The following is an 18,440-nucleotide window of genomic DNA, read 5'->3' on the forward strand; positions in this document are numbered from 1 at the left end:
AATTAGACAAGGCCACTTTACCTTACTTGCTTTGCTCTTTTCCTAATAAAAAAGCGTCACATGATGAATGTTTATTTCAGCTTGAGATCCGCTTATTAGAGCTTTTCATGGAGAATTTTTCATTCAATTAGAATATATGCTTTAAAAAATTATAACAATAATTTAAAAAATCAAAAAATAAATAATCAAATCATTTTTTGAATAAATAATCTTTTTTTCCTAAAGGCACTCTTTCATAAAAAGCTTTGTCAGTTACATAAGATGTCAATTTTTCTTAAATAATAGATTTTTGCTTAAAATAAACATGTCAGTTTAAAAGCTTTGTCAATTTTCTTAAAATAAACAAACATTTTCACTTTTTTTAAAAAGCTTAAAGGCCAAGCCCCAGGAAGAAAACTCTGTTTTTGGTTACCCAAGAAGAAAGGTTAAAACAGACCGATGGTTTTTACAAGGTTAAAACAGACCTATTTGAGCCAAGGCCCAATACTTGCTTCTTTTGCCATTTGTTTTTATTTCGATAAAAAAAATTTAAAGATGTGATTCAAAATTAAAAATACAAACAAAAAAAATATAACCAATGCAGATGAAACAAAAAATATGAAAACTATAAACATGTGTAATTTATGAATAAATTTTTGAATTCAAGATGTTTAAAAAATGCTTTCCACTAGTGATCCAGCTAAAGATAGGAAAATCTTTACCTAGTAAACTAGTGTTTTACATATTTTACGGAAATGTTTCAATTTAATGACCTGTTTGTAGCACTTCAATTATTTTACTTTCCTCCTTTCTTTGTCATGGAGATATTTCTTTCTTTTGCTACAAGATTTTAGTTTGATTACTTGTTTCGGGTACATGAATTCTTTATGTAAGACATCCATGAGAAAGATGCAACACTGCAAAGGAAGACCCTTTTTTGAGGTAGATGTGATGGTAAACCAAAAACAGGGTTAGAGAGAGTGTGATGGTAAACCAAAAACAGTTATAGTGAGATTTTCTTGAACCATTGAACATTAACCATTTCAATTTATTTTAGTTCTTTTAATTATGGCACTCATTAAACATTTAAAAAATCACATCCTTTTCACTCAATGACATTGATGTCACTATGTGAGAAATTCTTTATTGAGGAATAAGATTCCCCTGTACCGAAAAGATTAAGAAACTCCCAGTCATGTATTTCTTTTTTTTTTTTTATGCAATGCTATTGGTCTTCAAAATACAAGGAAAAAATGGAAACAAAATGTCAAATTTATTTGATAAATAACATAATTATTCCCTTCATTTTAGTGACTAAGGCTAAAAATAAAAAGGTATACCCAGAAATTGAGTTCATGAAAGAAAAAAAAGAACTGCAAAAGACCTTCAAAGCGTAAGATCAGCTAAGTCAAAAGTTCTACTAACTGCTTTGCACCAAGACTCCACTTTCTTTTTTCTGACATCCTCGGCCATTATGGGACGAAAAACATGAGCATTCTTCAGCTTCTCCCCAGAATTGAAAATATAATCTTCTTTCCAAATCCCAATAGCTAATCCAGCAGCATAGGCAGCTCCAAGTGCTGTTGTCTCTATGTCAGCAGGTCTAACTACTGAACTTCCCAACAAATCTGCCTGAACAACATTATTAACAAAATTTTATCGGTTATGTGAAAATTAAAACAGCTTTTGCATCAACATATTAACATGAACATTTCAGTAACTATTAACATGTATCAGTTTCACAATAGGAAGCAAATGTTAGGAGTTACAACAGAGAGAAGCCAAATCTAACATTTTCACGGCCAATCACCCAATACTTTTACCAATATTTTCTATCACATAAAAATGCAAGGTTTACAGATCTTGAAAGGAAAATATTAGCACTAAAGAAGCATTACAAACCAGAAATCATAAAATGTTATTGTTAGGGCAAAACAAACATGCTAATCAACAAAGTTAAATATATTAGAGATATATGGAATTAGAAGAAAGAAAAAAGAATTGAAATTAGTCCAAACCTGAATCTGCATCAACAGGTTGTTTGCAGTTGCTCCACCATCCACTCTAAGCAAAAATTCCTTCTTCTTGGCTTCACTTTCTCCTGAATCTTTGTGCATTGAATCTAAGACATCTTTCACTTGGAAACACATGCTCTCAAGCACAGCTCGAGCAATGTGAGCCTTGCTTGTAAACCTAGTTATTCCAATACAAACTCCACGAGCATCATCACGCCACCATGGTGCAAACAGTCCATTAAAAGCAGGAACAAAGTAAACTCCACCTGTGGATTCAACCTGCAATGCCAAAGCCTCTATCTCTGGAGCACTAGAAATGATCTCAAGACTGTCTCTAAGCCACTGCACTGCAGCTCCAGCAATAGCAACTGAACCTTCCAATGCATAATTGGTTGGAGCTTTTGGACCAAGCTTGAAGGCTATAGTGGATAGAAGACCATGTGTTGATTGAATTATCCCTTCACCAGTATTTAGCAGTATGAAAGCACCAGTTCCATAAGTGGTTTTAGCCTCTCCTTTACGGCATGCTTGTCCTAACATTGCTGCATGCTGATCTCCTAAACATCCAGCAATAGGAAGACCAGCAATTGGCCATCCAGAACCAATATTTCCAATAACTTCAGAATTACTAACAATTTTAGGCAAAATTTCAGAAGGAATGTTAAGGGTTTTTAAGGTAGATGCATCCCAGTCAAGGGTTTTTAGATTCATCAGCATCGTCCGAGATGCATTTGAGATATCAGTGACATGCAATCCTCCCTTCACCCCACCAGTTAAATTCCATATCAACCAAGTGTCTATAGTTCCAAACAGTGCATCCTTTTTCTTTATAGCCTCCTTCACAGCATCCACATTTTCCATCAGCCACAGCAGTTTCAGAGCACTGAAATACGTGCTGATTGGCAAACCACAACTCTCCACAAAATGGCTTTTACCACCCGATAACTCCTTTTCCAGTCTCCTGTTTCAAAACAATTCAATAACATTGATCTATGAGACCATGGCAATACTGAAAACAAAAAAATAATATACATGGCACTGGATGTGTCTATAAAATCAATACACAAACCGATCCATATCTTGAACATCTAAAATACTTCATTTGAAATGAAATAATCTACAATACAAATCCTGTAAAGGGTGGCAGTATGCACAAATGATCAAATACTTACACGCAAAATGATCAGTACATGAATTGAATTCTTAATAAACTAACAAACATTTAGTACAAGTATACTCATGGAATAGAAATTATAATGATTACCTTTATTGAAGCAAGCGTTCACAAATCAGAAAACAACATTAACAAAGGGAATAAAGAAGGGAGGACCTGCAAATAGAAGAAGTGCGAACATCCATCCAAACAATGGCGTTGTAAAGAGGAGCACCAGTGGATTTGCTCCAAACAAGAGTGGTTTCCCTCTGATTGGTTAGACCAATGGCCTTCAACCCCTTATCAACGTTGAACCCATCAGCGGTAGCCTTATCCACAGCCTTGGCAACACAAACCTTCACACTCTCTAAGATCTCCATAGGATTATGCTCCACCCATCTGCAACCACACCCAGGCGAATAAAACCTACAAATTTTGACAAAAAACAAAAACAAAAACAAAACTTGAAAGATGGGGTTTGGTTTGATTACCCTGCTTGTGGGTACAACTGAGTGAACTCAACTTGGTGAGATCCAATGGGGCGAGACGAGGCATCGTAGATTATGAACCTGCTGCTGCTGGTTCCTTGGTCAATTGCGCCAACAAACACATTCTCCTTAGACATGTTTTAATCTCTTGAGACCAATAATACGATGATAACGTTGTCGTGTTCTTATTGTTGATCAACACAGAAGAGAAGACTCTCCGCCAGTTAACAATTTCCAATGAAACACGATCATATTGATATGATTAGTTTTTAATATTTATATTTATCATTGTTGACCCCTTCTTTGGAAATGTCGATGTTAATCCGGGTAATTCGGTAGTTACTTATCTTACTCATATTTCGGTGATGTTAAATATTACCTTAAATATTAATGGATAAAGTTTTTCTTTTGAAAGCTCCAAAGTCATCGCTCGTTTTTAATCAACAGACTTCCAAATTTCTCCAATGTGCTTCTCCCACGTGGAGTGTTCTCGGAGATAGATGATATGCCTAAACTAATGTTTGGATTCTATCACAAACAACATTTATCCGTTCATTCCGATACCCTCAAATTAAATTTTTTAACTTCAGTTTTTCTAAGTAAATAATTATAATTATATTTTAATAAAAATATTTATTATTCTTTTATATTTTCAATGAAATTAATATTTTTATACTTAATTTTAATATTAATGACCGAGGTTAATAAAATTGATATATTAATATTGTGTCAAAGCTAAAGCAACTGTCATGTTTTTTTTTTATTTTTTCCCTTTTTTACTGGAAGTTTAGTTAGATATGGAGAAATATGAATCATTTAAAATTTTTATTTGTTTATGTTTTTGGAGCAACACGGTTTTAAATTTCATTTACTTATAATTTTGTCTCACTTTTTGGGAGAGGAGTAATTGTACAGATTGAGCATATAATTTAATTAGAAAAATACTATTTGATTTAGAAATTTACAACAATTAAGTAAATTAAGGCAAGACTGTGTATATTTTTGGAACGAAACAATATATAAATTTAATAATTACCATTAGATACATAATAATTAGTGAAACCAATTATCCATGTAAATGAAAATGAGAGATAGAGAGAGAGAAAAAAAATTTGTGAAAATTGATGGCCATATGTTTTTGTAGGGTAGTGAATTTAATAGCAAGTCTGTTCCGTCGTTATTGGTGGGCGATTTTCAACTGCCATATGTATTCTTCACAAAAAGCTTCACCTATGGTTATGGTTGTTGACCTCTTTGCCTTCTACCATTCACACAGACCACGCTCGTGGATCTCACAGACCACACTTTTTTGTTCACCAATCAAACTCTTTCCATTGTATCAGGAAAATGCTGAAAATTATTTTCATTTGGTGTCAGAGTCTTATAAAATTAAATTTTCTATCTTTTTGTGCATTCTTTTTAATTAATTGTAAAGTCGGTCACAGAGAATAGTATTGAAACAAATAAGGGATAAGTTGGTTTGATTTTATAAGTTATTTTGTGTAATGCTTTGGTTGCTTATTTATCTATCTTTGTTAAGATTGATTCAGAAAATCATACCCAATTGGACCAACTAAATGTTTACAACTGCTGACTACTGGTCAATGAATCAAAAGTGAAATAAATAAATAAAAAATATATGATAAATAGAGATCGCCCTTGATTTTGAATACAATTAAATATAAATTTAATAAATTTTCTTATTTTTTTATTTTCTTAATTAATTTACTAAGAATGTTAGTTAGCAAAATCTTTTAATTCAACTTTTCATTCTTTTTTCTCTTTTAATTAGTGTGTATTTAATGTAACAACTGACTCAAACTCCCAAATTGAACTTAACCCGTCTTCTTAATGGACCCTTTTTTGAAAGAAAAAAAAAATCTGCAAAGTGAATACCTTGAATTCGAAACACCACTAAACTTAGCTTAATGTTTGATGAGTGACTTGGGAAACATGAACTTGATTAAAGTTAGTCAAACTAGGCATGCACACATGTTGAACAATATACCTGGCTTAACTAATTACTAGTAAAAACAAAAGACACAAAACTAAAAAAGCCCTAATATAAATTGTTTAAAAGAAATAATGTGCTTGGTCTATTTGTTTGTCTTTTGTGTTATGAATGAAATTTCATTTTCTGTCATCATATGTGGCAGAAGATTTGGAATGAAGAATAACAAAAATAAAAGAAATCGCGTGATGTATCTCATAACTTGTTGCTGTCACCACTCGTCCATTTGTGCATATGCCCTATACCATATCCAAAAGACCCTTTTCCAACAACATTTTTGGGCCCTCAAGTTGTGTGTACTACTGACAGTGTTTGATCCAATTGCAACGTAACCCACCAATCATGTGGGAAAAATGACACAATATCAAAAACAAAAACAGGGGTCACCTATGCCATACTGCACTTTAAAAGAAAAATACTTATTTGGACAATGGGACCCGAATATGCAGGTAATGCCCATCCCAACCATTATTAATTTTTTTAAGCCAAATATCTGATTAGATTAATTTATATGTATCCCTTTATACAAGTCATGCTCTGTGTTTCACCTAAACCTCATTGAAACTAGCTTCTAATGGAGAAAAAAACCACTATCGATATTATATAGGAGAATTTAAAAGTATTTTCTACACAGGGACTGAATATTATTTACACTTTATTTTGTTGTATATATAAATATTAATTAAATTAAATACAAACCTATAATGCTAACAAATATTTCATTCACTGTACTTATGTTTTTAAAAAATACTAAATAAATAAAAACTCTAAGATTATGTAAATGTACCTAGTTACTTAAATTTAGCTTTCCAAATACGAGTTGTTTAAATTTAGAGGAAATTAGGTGAGATTATAAATGATCAATTGAGATTTCAAATGGAATATAAAATAATATAAATATCTTTAATTAATTAAAACTGATATTTAAAAATAGATTCTTAAAGCAAAAAAATTATTTTTAAGATTTTAAATGTAAAAAAATGCTAAATAAATAAATAAAATCACATTATATAATCCACTCAAAATATATAAATTAATAATATTTATTATTTTTTATTAAGACAATCTTTGCATTGTAAAAGCACTTTAAAGTAAGTCACTTAACTTAATATTATTAGATATAGTAGATGAGTTTATTATTAAATTTTTTTTATATATACATAAATTTGAATTCAAAATTTTGTTTAAGCGTGTTGATATTCAAATTAATTTTTATTGGTTTCCAAGTCATAAACTTTGGAGGAGAGGTAATGTTCAAAAGAAAAAAAAAAGAAAAAGAAAAAAGCAAAGAAAGGGATTGTTACCGAAGAGGCGGGAGGATAGGATGCTTTGCACGCCATTCAACGCACGTTGCGTCAATGTCACTAAACTCCAATGATATTCTCTTAATTCAACAAAATCACAATCCTCTGTTACTGCGCACACCCAAACAATGAATCACACACCGTTCTCACTTCCATCACCGACACCATATCATATCCCTTCAATTCCTGCCCCCACTTACCACCTAACCCAAATAGAATATTCTTTTATGCCCACATCAGACAATATTAATACACTTATAATTTAAACTAATTAATATTGCTTTGAGTTGTAACAATTAAAAAAAAAATGCAAGTGATCATTGTTGGAATACATATATAGCTTATTAAGTACATATAAAATAAGTTTTTGATAACTTATTTTAATAAATTTTATAATCAAATTCATAATACAATGGCTTTATTCTTTTTCAATTGTTGTTTAAAGTTTTGATACGAAGATTAAAAATTGATAAATACTTTAATATGAAATGTGATTTATTATTTTATTCTTGCAGTATTTTTTTTCTTCATTAAAATTTGGATCATTGCATCGTTGAACATAGTGTGAAAAAAGTATACAAACACCATATTTTAGAGTGGTTTAAGAGTGAGATGATGCACCTTACTTTTTGAAACAGTGTCTTTTTTATCTTTGGAATGTTCCAACTTATCCACCAGCTGGATGTCTAAAAGCTTGGACTGTGAAGTCTCGCAAGTAAAATGAGGTGAATGCGGAAATATACATTTTTTTAGTTTGTGTAATATTCTTACACAGAAGATAATAAATTATCAATGGTAATTTTTTATTAAAAAATTCAATGTAATTTAATTCATTATTAGTATTAAATGTTATATTTTTTAGAAAATTTATTATATATAACTTATTATTTACATATTAAAAAAGTAAATTTAATAATAAAAATTATTTTAATTAATCTTATGACAACAACCACTTTCTGCAATTTTTTCTCTGTTCAGAACAAAATATTTAATGTATAAAATTCGTAAAAAAATGAAAACGTATATAAACTGGATGAAAGTAAAATATTTTAATAGGAACGGCGTAAAACTTGGGTACAGCATAACCTTCAGGCATTGGATGCACCCTAACACTCTTTCTCCCAATATAAATGAACGTGCACACAGAGCACACGCCTCGCCGCACTCGAGCTCGTCTATACATTCTTTGTGACTGTCTCTCGTTGCATCTTTCCGTTCAGGTCACCGGCGGAGGTAGTTTCCGGCGAGGATGGGTGCGGCTCTATTGTCGGAGCTTGCGACGGAGATAGTAGTACCAACGTGCGCCGTCATCGGGATCGTCTTCTCGTTGGTGCAGTGGTTCCTAGTTTCGCGCGTCAAGCTCATGTCGGACCGGCCCGGAGCTTCGTCTTCCCCGCACAACAAGAATGGTTACGGTGACTATCTCATCGAGGAAGAAGAAGGCATCAACGACCACAGTGTCGTCGCCAAATGTGCTGAGATACAGAGTGCCATCACCGAAGGTAACACTTTCTCGTTTAGATCTGAAGATCTACCTCTGAGATCTGCTTATGTTTCTCTGCGTATTCTTCTCTTTGAAAACTGATGATTTTTCCTGAGCCAACATTTTGTTCTTCTTGTTTAAGCTTCCTGTGCTTGTTCTTGACAAAGCCTTTCTCTGTCACTACGAGGATTCGCAATTTGATTTTCGTGGTTCCATTTGTTGAAAGTTGAAAAGAGTTTATTTATTTATTTATTTTTCATTGTCATGTCATTAGCTTTATCCATTCAAGCCAGGGCTTGTGTACTCTTTGTTTTGGATTTCCTTCTCTTATTTTGTTTTTTCTTTTAACATGCGATCCTTTCCTTTTTCGCCCTGCTTGTCGCAAATTATGTTCGCTAACTATTGCTTTTGAGTGCTACTACTTTTATTTTTAATAAATATTCTATCTTAAGTGGTGAAGATCTACAAGATTTATCATGATAATCTTGAGCCATTCCTGTAAGAAAAACGTTTCGGGGTTTATGCTTGGTTAGATATTCGTTTTTATGTGGACTTTTTGTTGTTATTATTGTTTAACAGGGATACAGTTCTGTCGGCGGTTATACAGTTCTACTTACTAATTTATTTAAATATTTGAAATATTCAGTGTGTTATTATCCACTGCTAGTACGTTCAGTACTATCTTAACTTTATTATTATTATTAAAATTTAATGGATGACATTCCTAGTACTAACTCCAACTTCTTTACTATGACTTAATATATTACCGCAAAATGTTTTGTCAACAGTTATGGATTCTGAATCGAAATTTTTCTAGTGCATGTGTAAGGAGCCGACATTACCATAACATGGCATGTGGTAGAGTGATGGCTCCATATATCATTCATTAATCCATAATGCTGATGTTGAGTGTACTTTCTTTAATTCCTAATGTGACATGTGGTAGAGTAATTGCTCAAATGGCACCTAGCTAATGACCTAATGTGCCTAATTAGAGTCTCGGATGGATTTTTTGGATTTTGTTAGAGAGCCTCTTGACAGTCACAATTTTCCTTCGTTTAAGTTTCTTGGGATTCAATACCCATATTAAGTTCACTGGCTTATGTTTGTCGTCGCTTATTGTATGTCCTGTGGCCTTATCTTGTAAACCCTGGCTGTTGAAAGTGTTTTATAAATTCAATGGATTATGTTGATCTTGTATTTACAAGTTTTGAATGGATTTACAGGTGCAACGTCCTTTCTTTTCACTGAATATCAATATGTGGGGATTTTCATGGCTGCTTTTGCAGTACTGATCTTCCTTTTCCTTGGCTCTGTGGAAAGCTTCAGTACTAAGAGCCAGCCCTGCACATATGATAAGAGCAAGCTATGCAAGCCAGCCCTTGCAACTGCATTGTTTAGCACTGTATCTTTCTTGCTCGGTGCTATAACTTCAGTCCTGTCTGGTTACCTTGGGATGAAAATTGCAACCTATGCCAATGCAAGAACAACCTTGGAAGCTAGAAAGGGGGTTGGAAAGGCCTTTATCACCGCATTTAGGTCTGGTGCAGTGATGGGTTTCCTTCTTGCCGCCAATGGTCTTTTGGTGCTCTATGTTGCTATCAATCTCTTTAAGCTGTACTATGGTGATGATTGGGAAGGTCTTTTTGAGGCTATAACTGGTTATGGTTTGGGTGGATCTTCCATGGCTCTGTTTGGGAGAGTCGGTGGTGGTATCTATACCAAGGCTGCTGATGTTGGTGCTGATCTTGTTGGAAAAGTTGAAAGGAATATCCCGGAGGATGATCCAAGAAACCCAGCTGTAAGATAAATTTTGTCCTTTTGAAAAAAAATGATAAATTGATGTGTATCCATCTCTATTTCAGCCTTTATTTTCTGAGCTTATAATGGTGTTGACTATTGATCCTTTCAATGATCTTGTTAGGTGATTGCTGATAATGTTGGTGATAATGTTGGAGATATTGCTGGGATGGGTTCTGATCTATTTGGCTCATATGCTGAATCATCCTGTGCGGCCCTTGTCGTTGCTTCCATTTCCTCATTTGGAATCAACCACGACTTCACTGCAATGTTATATCCCCTACTTATCAGTTCTATGGGCATTATTGTCTGTTTGATTACTACGCTGTTTGCAACTGATTTCTTTGAGATCAAGGCTGTCAAGGAAATTGAACCAGCATTAAAAAAGCAGCTTATCATCTCTACAATACTCATGACTGTTGGAATTGCAATTATTAGTTGGCTTGCTCTGCCATCATCCTTCACAATTTTCAACTTTGGGGCTCAAAAGGAAGTAAAGAGCTGGTAAGACAATGCTTATAAAAGATTCAATATTGTATGCCTTATGTTGAAGTTTATTATCTTCATTTGTGTCTAGTAATTTCTTTTCTAATTCCCTTAGAGAAACACAATAGACTGGCTTCTCTTTAAATGTTGAGTCCGGTGTTTTTATTTCACCGTGATCAACTCTCATGTCAGTTGTTTTTGCTGTCTTGATATTGGGAAATCTAGCTACTGACATTTTTAAAATTTCCAGGCAGCTGTTCCTTTGTGTGGGTGTTGGTCTATGGGCTGGACTTATTATTGGGTTTGTTACTGAATACTATACAAGCAATGCTTACAGGTAGCTGAATGTTAAGAAAGTTTTTCAATCTTTCCTGTTCTTCTGTCTCAATGGTCTTGACTTGCATTGTTTGCTTGCTTTTCAGCCCTGTACAAGATGTTGCTGATTCCTGCCGGACTGGTGCTGCAACCAATGTCATCTTTGGCCTTGCTCTGGGTTACAAGTCCGTCATAATTCCTATTTTTGCAGTTGCCATCAGCATTTTTGTGAGCTTTACTTTTGCTGCAATGTATGGTATTGCTGTGGCTGCCCTTGGGATGCTGAGCACCATTGCGACTGGGTTGGCTATTGATGCCTATGGGCCTATCAGTGACAATGCCGGAGGTATTGCTGAGATGGCAGGCATGAGCCATCGTATTCGTGAGAGAACTGACGCCCTTGATGCTGCTGGCAACACTACTGCTGCCATTGGCAAGGTACTATGATGCATTTTATTTCTGAGCAGGCTATCAAATTCTCTGGTTCAAATGGTATGTTACATAGATTGCTATGCTAATATCTAAATGCTGAAAGTAAGTTGCGTGTGATAAGAGGTTTGATGAATTTTCCGCTTTTGTCCTGTGAGATTATAGAATATGAAGCTAAGGTTACATTTGTTTCATTATTCTTCTGAGTATGTATTACTGAATTTTCTTTCTTTCTTATACTAGGGTTTTGCGATTGGGTCTGCTGCTCTTGTATCTTTGGCCCTATTTGGTGCATTTGTCAGCAGAGCCGGAATTTCAACTGTTGATGTGTTGACTCCCAAGGTCTTTATTGGACTCATAGTTGGTGCCATGCTTCCGTACTGGTTTTCTGCCATGACCATGAAGAGTGTTGGAAGTGCAGCTTTGAAGATGGTTGAGGAGGTTCGTAGGCAGTTCAATACCATTCCAGGACTCATGGAGGGTCATGCCAAGCCTGATTATGCTACCTGCGTCAAGATTTCTACTGATGCATCCATCAAGGAGATGATTCCTCCAGGTGCCCTGGTCATGCTCACACCACTCATTGTTGGTATCTTCTTTGGTGTGGAAACACTGTCAGGTGTTCTTGCAGGCTCTCTGGTTTCTGGCGTGCAGGTAATACTGTCACTTTGATTACATTATATGAAATTTGGTAGAAGCGATCGTTATACAATTTTGCGAAATTTGCTGAATCTTGTTCTGCTGCATTGATTTTCATTAGATTGCAATATCAGCATCCAACACTGGTGGTGCCTGGGATAATGCTAAGAAGTACATTGAGGTAATTTAACTGGTGCTTTTAAAGTTATCACTCTTTTATTATACGACTGGTTTTGGTTTTTTAACTGATGAAATCTCTTGTGGGTTCACATTTCAGGCTGGTGCAACTGAGCATGCAAGGACCTTGGGCCCAAAGGGATCTGAACCGCATAAGGCAGCTGTTATTGGCGATACCATTGGAGACCCTCTCAAGGATACTTCAGGCCCTTCACTCAACATCCTCATTAAGCTCATGGCAGTGGAGTCACTTGTCTTTGCCCCATTTTTCGCCACCCATGGCGGCCTGCTTTTCAAAATCTTTTGAGGGAATGAAATGCAGTTAGGGCAGAGGTTTCTTTAAATTAATACTATTTTTGTCGGAGGCTGCGGGCATTTTCTTTTTACCAATGTTCTTCACCTTTAGGGGTAGCTAGCTCTTCAACTATCAAGACTGGAAATTTGTTCCAAAAATCTAGATTTTGCCAAAGTGAATTTTCAATTGACAATCTTTAGAGTTTTCCGTTTAATACTTTGAAAATAAATAGTAAACGCATTAAAGATAAGCAGGTTAATAGGTGCAGGAGTTGCCTCAATTGAATTTCACGAAACTACAACACAACCTTCCGCGGCCTCGATGTGATTTTATGAATAATATTAAATAGCTGAAATTTGAGTTTCCCTCATGTGGGAACATTGTTATGAAATTTTGTTATATGACATGACTCAGAACTAGCAAAAAATAAAAGTTTAGTGTATTTTGTCTGCTTAAATATACTTTCCCTAATACAAGAGTCCAATCCATCTTTAAACAATATCTAGGATTGGATTCTATACCTTCAAACTAAAGAGTTGTGCGTAACATTCCTATGCCTTCTTTATCAATGCTTGACCAATATACGGCTCAGGTCAAGATTATTGCTTCACTCAGAAGTCTAGACATTAAAATGAGGTTAGGCCATGATTGTCAACTCTTTTAGTTTTTGAGTGACATGATTGTCTTAACTATAACTGGTCCAAATATACACGCCAATCCACGGGGATATAGAACCCAACACGGGTTGTACCATAAAAACAACCCAAGATAGGATGACTCCCGTAAGGGAGATCGTAAACATAAAAAAAATTAATTAAAATATAATGATAATGTAAAATTTGTTATACTATCGTCTAATTATGAACAATTATATTAAAAAAAATCAATACTTTCAATAACAATTAATTTAAATTTTTTCCTCACTAATTGATAGTGTAAATTTTTTTAAGCTAATCTATATATTCTATAAAGCAAACTTTTGTTTGGAATATTCAATTGCAAAATTAATTTTGACGCCAAAATTGATGAGTTAATTAATCAATTTTATCCTCAATTTTGTCTGTACCTTGTAAGATGCAATGCATATTTTAAACACTTTCTTAACTTAAAATTGTCTCAATTCGTGCATTATTTATCATGACGTCAAATATTGACAAACATTGAAGTAACTTTTGGTCCGAAACCTTCATTGTTTATCTCGTAGCTCTCTTATTCTATATAAAAACCATTGAAAAATCAACGTTCAATCAGAACATCACCTAATAAGCTACAAAATTATATTGTCGAATATGTTCACTGCTGTTAACATATTTTATTAAATTAATAATTCAAACAAAAATTGAAATATCTGTACATAAAAATAAAGTTTTTTTAATTATGTTTTTATAACTATTTAATTTTATCAAATTTTTTCATGCATAATTAGTATAATAGATAGTTATAATTTAATAGTCAAATTGATAAAAATTATATTTTATAAAAAATTATTAATTTTATAAAAATAGTATAATTTATATTGATATAATTTATTTTTTTAATATATATTTTTTATAAAATTAAAGATATTTTTTATTAAATTTAACTTGTGCAACCCACGGGATTACATTCTAGTAATAAAATTAAATTTAAATTTTAAAAAGAAATTATCACTCATAATTAGATTAGAATAGTGATTCATACTCTATAGGAATTTTTGACCCAACAGTGTTCATGGGTCGGGTAATTCGTCTAACTGGACCCAAACGAACGTGATCCAATTACATAAACCCATAGTATAAAATTATAATACTTTAATTAAGTTTTTGTTGGGATTTTATAATTTTCAAAATTAGAACACAAATTACAGGCGAATCTGCAAAACCCGAATTCGTTCCTCTCGCTGACTCTCTAATCTGTATCTGTGTGTTTGGTTGTGATTGAATTTGAGTGTGCCAGCACTGAGCAATGATGGCTTTGGGAACACTAACTAGACAGTTGCGGAATAAACTCTTCCCTCTGTTATCTCCCACTTCCAGGCTTCTACATTCTCACGCCACAAGTTTTGGTTCGTTTTCTCTCTCCCCATTCAATTCTCAATTCATTATTCAAAATAATAATGTCATGTCAAATCAATGCTTTATCTCGTTTTACCGTTTAGGATTCAAACAAGTGAACGAAGATGAAAAAGCACGCATGGTTGGTGATGTGTTTACAAGCGTTGCTTCGAACTACGATGTCATGAATGACCTGATGAGTGCTGGATTGCATAGATTGTGGAAGGATAGGTTACATTACATTTCATTCTGTAATCGTTTCGTTCTTATTGCTATTTCTGTTGGACTTGGGGTGATTCTGTGTTTTCTGCTCAGGCTCGTTTCCAAGCTGAATCCATTTCCTGGAATGAAGCATCTTGATGTGGCTGGTGGCACAGGTCTGCTCCTTTCTCACTGTGTTTTTTACTGCTATACAGGCTTTAGAAGATTGTAATGTGGAGGGAAAAAAAATTCAGTATAAAAAATAAATAAAATTTCTCTCATAAGTTACATAATGCTTCTTTATGTTTTAAGAAAACTCCCTCATTTAACTTCTCTAAAATTTGAGAAGATATTGTTTTTAACTTATGAAAGAAGTTTTATTTATTTTTTATATTAACTTTTTTTCATATGAGGACTTTTTTAAAAGTTTACCTAAACTGGACCTAAATAGATGTAGTTCGAAAAAATATGTGACGTGCCTGAAAGAAGTTAAGGAATTGTGGATTGGTTAAGAAATATGTTTTGGTTCATGAGCTACTTGTTTGACAAAACAAATTCTCCACTTGCATCAAGTTTGCTGGTTCATCTAGCTATATCTTTTGTAAAACCTTTAATTTGGAGCGAATGGTTCCACTTTTGAATACCTAATGGTTAGTGTCTGATGTTTTTGTTGTTGCACATCTGAGTACTTGGATCATGAGAAGCTGTTGTTTATTTAAATATTTAATTGGGGGTTATGTTATTGTTCATATATTGTTGCTGGGATGTAGAACTCATAAGGTGTATATGAGTTGAACAATGGTTAGGCATTGTCATGTCCATTGGGTGGGATTTTAACTTGTGTAAAAGTAGGTTGTATGTGCTTCATGTATATTTAAGTTTCTTTAAAGGAATATAGTTGTGGAATGTATTTGTGTTTTGTATAAAGCTTGCTTCTCCTCAGTAATATTCTCAGCAATTAAAGTGATGCTGCTGCTGCATGTGATCAAGGGTTTTTATATCAAGCCTAAATTTTGGTATGTTACAGGAGATGTTGCTTTTAGAATCTTGGAGAACATAAACAGAGTTAAGCAGAGAGAACTCAGACGTGTTTTTAATGATACTGTAGAGGAAGAAACTCGGATATATGTATGTGACATTAACCCTAATATGCTAAATGTTGGCAAACAGCGTGCCTTCGAGAAGGGTAAATGAGAATGCCCTAAAATGTCATCAATTAGTTCAACCTTTCATAAGGATTTTTGTTCAACATGTCTTCATCTCTTAGGAATGAATATTTTCTGTTTATTATAATAGGTTTTGGTGAAGATGGTTCCCTTGTATGGGTAGAGGGAAATGCTGAAAGCTTGAGTTTCAAAAACGATTCAATGGATGGTTACACTATTGCATTTGGGATAAGGAATGTTACACACATAGAGAAAGTGCTTAGTGAAGCTCATAGGTAAGTATTCTCTTTTTAAAGGGATTGCAGTAACTTGTACGCCTAGCTGCTGATGGCAATGAATTAAAATGTGTGGTGAATCACTGTCAATATTTATTGTTTCTTTAACAGGGTATTGAAACCAGGAGGCAGATTCCTTTGCCTTGAACTGAGCCATGTTGGTATTCCTATATTTAAAGAATTGTAAGTATCATTTGCTTTATTTTGCAAGACTGATACATATAGGTGGTTGACATTTGAGATAGAATATGGAGAGTTGGAGACTGAATGACTGATTATATGCATTCTAATCACATTTGACAAAAAAATGTAACTGAAGTATAGTGCAGTGATAAATATCTGACCCTTTAATTTGAATACCTTTGTCATATAACACAATCTAAGTTTACATTGAAAATAAAAGCTCCTTTGAACCAGCCATGAATAAATGTTAAGAGTGAAGAGATACCATAAAAAATACAGGTATTCCTTGCTGACCAAACTGACCGATGAGCTACATAATTAAATTTCAATTTAATGTTTACTCATCTTCTCTTGCAGGTATGACTATTATTCTTTCTCAGTTATTCCATACATGGGAGGGCTGGTAGCTGGTGACCGGGAATCCTATCAGTACTTAGTTGAGAGTATCCGGCGTTTCCCCTCACAGGTTATCATACTTCCATCATTTGATAGCTATCCATATTTTTTACCTCTTTATGGCTAGGAAAAAAGGAACGACAGTGCTTGCTTTTGAGAACAGACCTATTTGTGATTCCCAAGATTGCTAATTACAGTTTATTGTCACCCCTTTCAATTATGTCGGTGAGAGGTTTGAATTTGAACGGAGTTTTGAGTGAGGAAGATTTGTCCTAAGGCTAAACGGTCGATGCTGACCATCTCCTGTGTTATTTATGATTTAATTGAAACCTGAGAGTAGGAAGCAATTAGTGGCTTTGGTTATTAAGGTGTTGCTAATAGCTCCTTAGTCTCCTGCATTCAGCCCAATAAGGAACCGCTTGGGTGGACAATTTGGTAGGAGTAACTATTATGCTATAACATTTTACTAAAAGCTATAATTGACTACAGAATTTACAACCACCCTTTATCCTGTCAATCATAAAGCCAATTAAAACATTGAATATGAAAAAAATCTAGTCCCAATTTTTTTTACTCACCAATATCGGTCTGTTTTCTACCTTGGTGGATATTTTATTTTATATCTATAGATGTTGGAAATTTGCTTATGTATGCTTGTACAGAAACTTCTCTGATGAGAAATGAAAATTCTGATTTGAAGTAGTGTGTGTCTAAGTTATCATCAATCTGTGTTTTCTTATTGTGTTGATCAATCTATTGTAATTGATGGATTGCAGGAAAAATTTGCGTCGATGATTGCGGATGCAGGGTTCCAGAAAGTTGAGTATGAGAATCTAGTTGGGGGAGTGGTTGCCATCCATTCAGGGCTAAAAATTTGACATATTTATGAGCTTTACTCTCAATTATGTAATAATTCATGCATTTTTCTCGACCGTCTACGGGCATGAAGATCAAGTTTGATATTGTTAGAACTAGGAGAGGAGAGTTTCTTAGAATGTGTACTGTAATTTCTGCCGTTAGATTTGGTGTTTCCAATTCTTTTACCGGGACTTTAACAAATTTTCTCGAAACATGTATATATGCCTCTCATAAGAATAATATTAAATTCTTTTTTACCGAAAATTAAGTTGTTTTATTAATACACATGTTGGTTTCATACTTAGATTGTCATATGATCAACCGTTTTTCTTTTTATTTCAAAAAAGAAAAAACAACCCATTAAGATATACTGAAATGGAATTTATTTTACGTATAATAACCATTTTGATTATCTTTCATTTTTTATTGATATCTGTTATTTTTATTTTGAATAAAAGGAGTAACTACTGGAATTAATCTATTAGTAACTATCAGTAATTACATGTTTACATAATCACTCAAAGGTTTCAGAATTATTTTAAAAGAATACAATCCATCAATGATACCATTTTAAATTTGATGGATTGTTTCTTGCAATAGCGTAAAGGATATATATGCTTAGATAAGGTGAAAGTAGAGAGTGTAATACAACATGCAATACAAGTGATGGCATGATTGTTAATTAATAAATGCAACCACAAGTAATGATAACGCGCAATAACGTGATGATTAAACAAATGGGGGCAAAGATTGC

General features: G+C 33.7%; 3 protein-coding genes across 6 annotated transcripts; 2 read left to right on the forward strand and 1 right to left on the reverse strand.

Annotated features, from left to right (window-relative positions):
* Positions 1–1,148: 1,148 nt before the first annotated feature.
* LOC113857149 (glycerol kinase) lies at positions 1,149–3,885 on the reverse strand. 2 transcript variants are annotated; one of them, XM_027488911.1, is made up of 4 exons: positions 3,639–3,885; positions 3,325–3,546; positions 1,998–2,955; positions 1,149–1,611 (listed from the first exon to the last, which is right to left on the reverse strand). In XM_027488911.1, exons 1-4 carry the CDS (start codon positions 3,770–3,772, stop codon positions 1,366–1,368), a joined length of 1,560 nt encoding a protein of 519 aa, XP_027344712.1. In that variant the 5' UTR covers positions 3,773–3,885; the 3' UTR covers positions 1,149–1,365. The 2 variants fall into 2 exon arrangements, with proteins under 2 accessions (XP_027344712.1, XP_027344713.1); XM_027488912.1 differs by having other exon boundaries at positions 1,302–1,529; positions 2,036–2,955; positions 3,639–3,878.
* A 4,177-nt stretch (positions 3,886–8,062) lies between these two features.
* Positions 8,063–13,014, forward strand: LOC113857037 (pyrophosphate-energized vacuolar membrane proton pump-like). 2 transcript variants are annotated; one of them, XM_027488705.1, is made up of 8 exons: positions 8,063–8,452; positions 9,660–10,234; positions 10,358–10,737; positions 10,970–11,056; positions 11,142–11,472; positions 11,707–12,117; positions 12,224–12,283; positions 12,380–13,014. In XM_027488705.1, the coding sequence occupies exons 1-8, from the start codon at positions 8,200–8,202 to the stop codon at positions 12,584–12,586; spliced, it is 2,304 nt and encodes a 767-aa protein (XP_027344506.1). In that variant the 5' UTR covers positions 8,063–8,199; the 3' UTR covers positions 12,587–13,014. The 2 variants fall into 2 exon arrangements, with proteins under 2 accessions (XP_027344506.1, XP_027344507.1); XM_027488706.1 differs by lacking the exon at positions 12,224–12,283 and having other exon boundaries at positions 8,131–8,452; positions 11,707–11,963; positions 12,550–12,586.
* A 1,233-nt stretch (positions 13,015–14,247) lies between these two features.
* On the forward strand, positions 14,248–17,916 carry LOC113857247 (2-methoxy-6-polyprenyl-1,4-benzoquinol methylase, mitochondrial). 2 transcript variants are annotated; one of them, XM_027489046.1, is made up of 9 exons: positions 14,248–14,293; positions 14,502–14,618; positions 14,712–14,838; positions 14,923–14,984; positions 15,836–15,994; positions 16,105–16,249; positions 16,361–16,432; positions 16,790–16,898; positions 17,605–17,916. In XM_027489046.1, the coding sequence occupies exons 2-9, from the start codon at positions 14,519–14,521 to the stop codon at positions 17,704–17,706; spliced, it is 876 nt and encodes a 291-aa protein (XP_027344847.1). In that variant the 5' UTR covers positions 14,248–14,293; positions 14,502–14,518; the 3' UTR covers positions 17,707–17,916. The 2 variants fall into 2 exon arrangements, with proteins under 2 accessions (XP_027344847.1, XP_027344846.1); XM_027489045.1 differs by having other exon boundaries at positions 14,271–14,293; positions 14,421–14,618.
* Positions 17,917–18,440: the final 524 nt, after the last annotated feature.

Source organism: Abrus precatorius, unplaced genomic scaffold, assembly GCF_003935025.1.
Source record: "Abrus precatorius isolate BTA unplaced genomic scaffold, Abrus_2018 Scaffold153, whole genome shotgun sequence".
NCBI lineage: Eukaryota > Viridiplantae > Streptophyta > Magnoliopsida > Fabales > Fabaceae > Abrus > Abrus precatorius.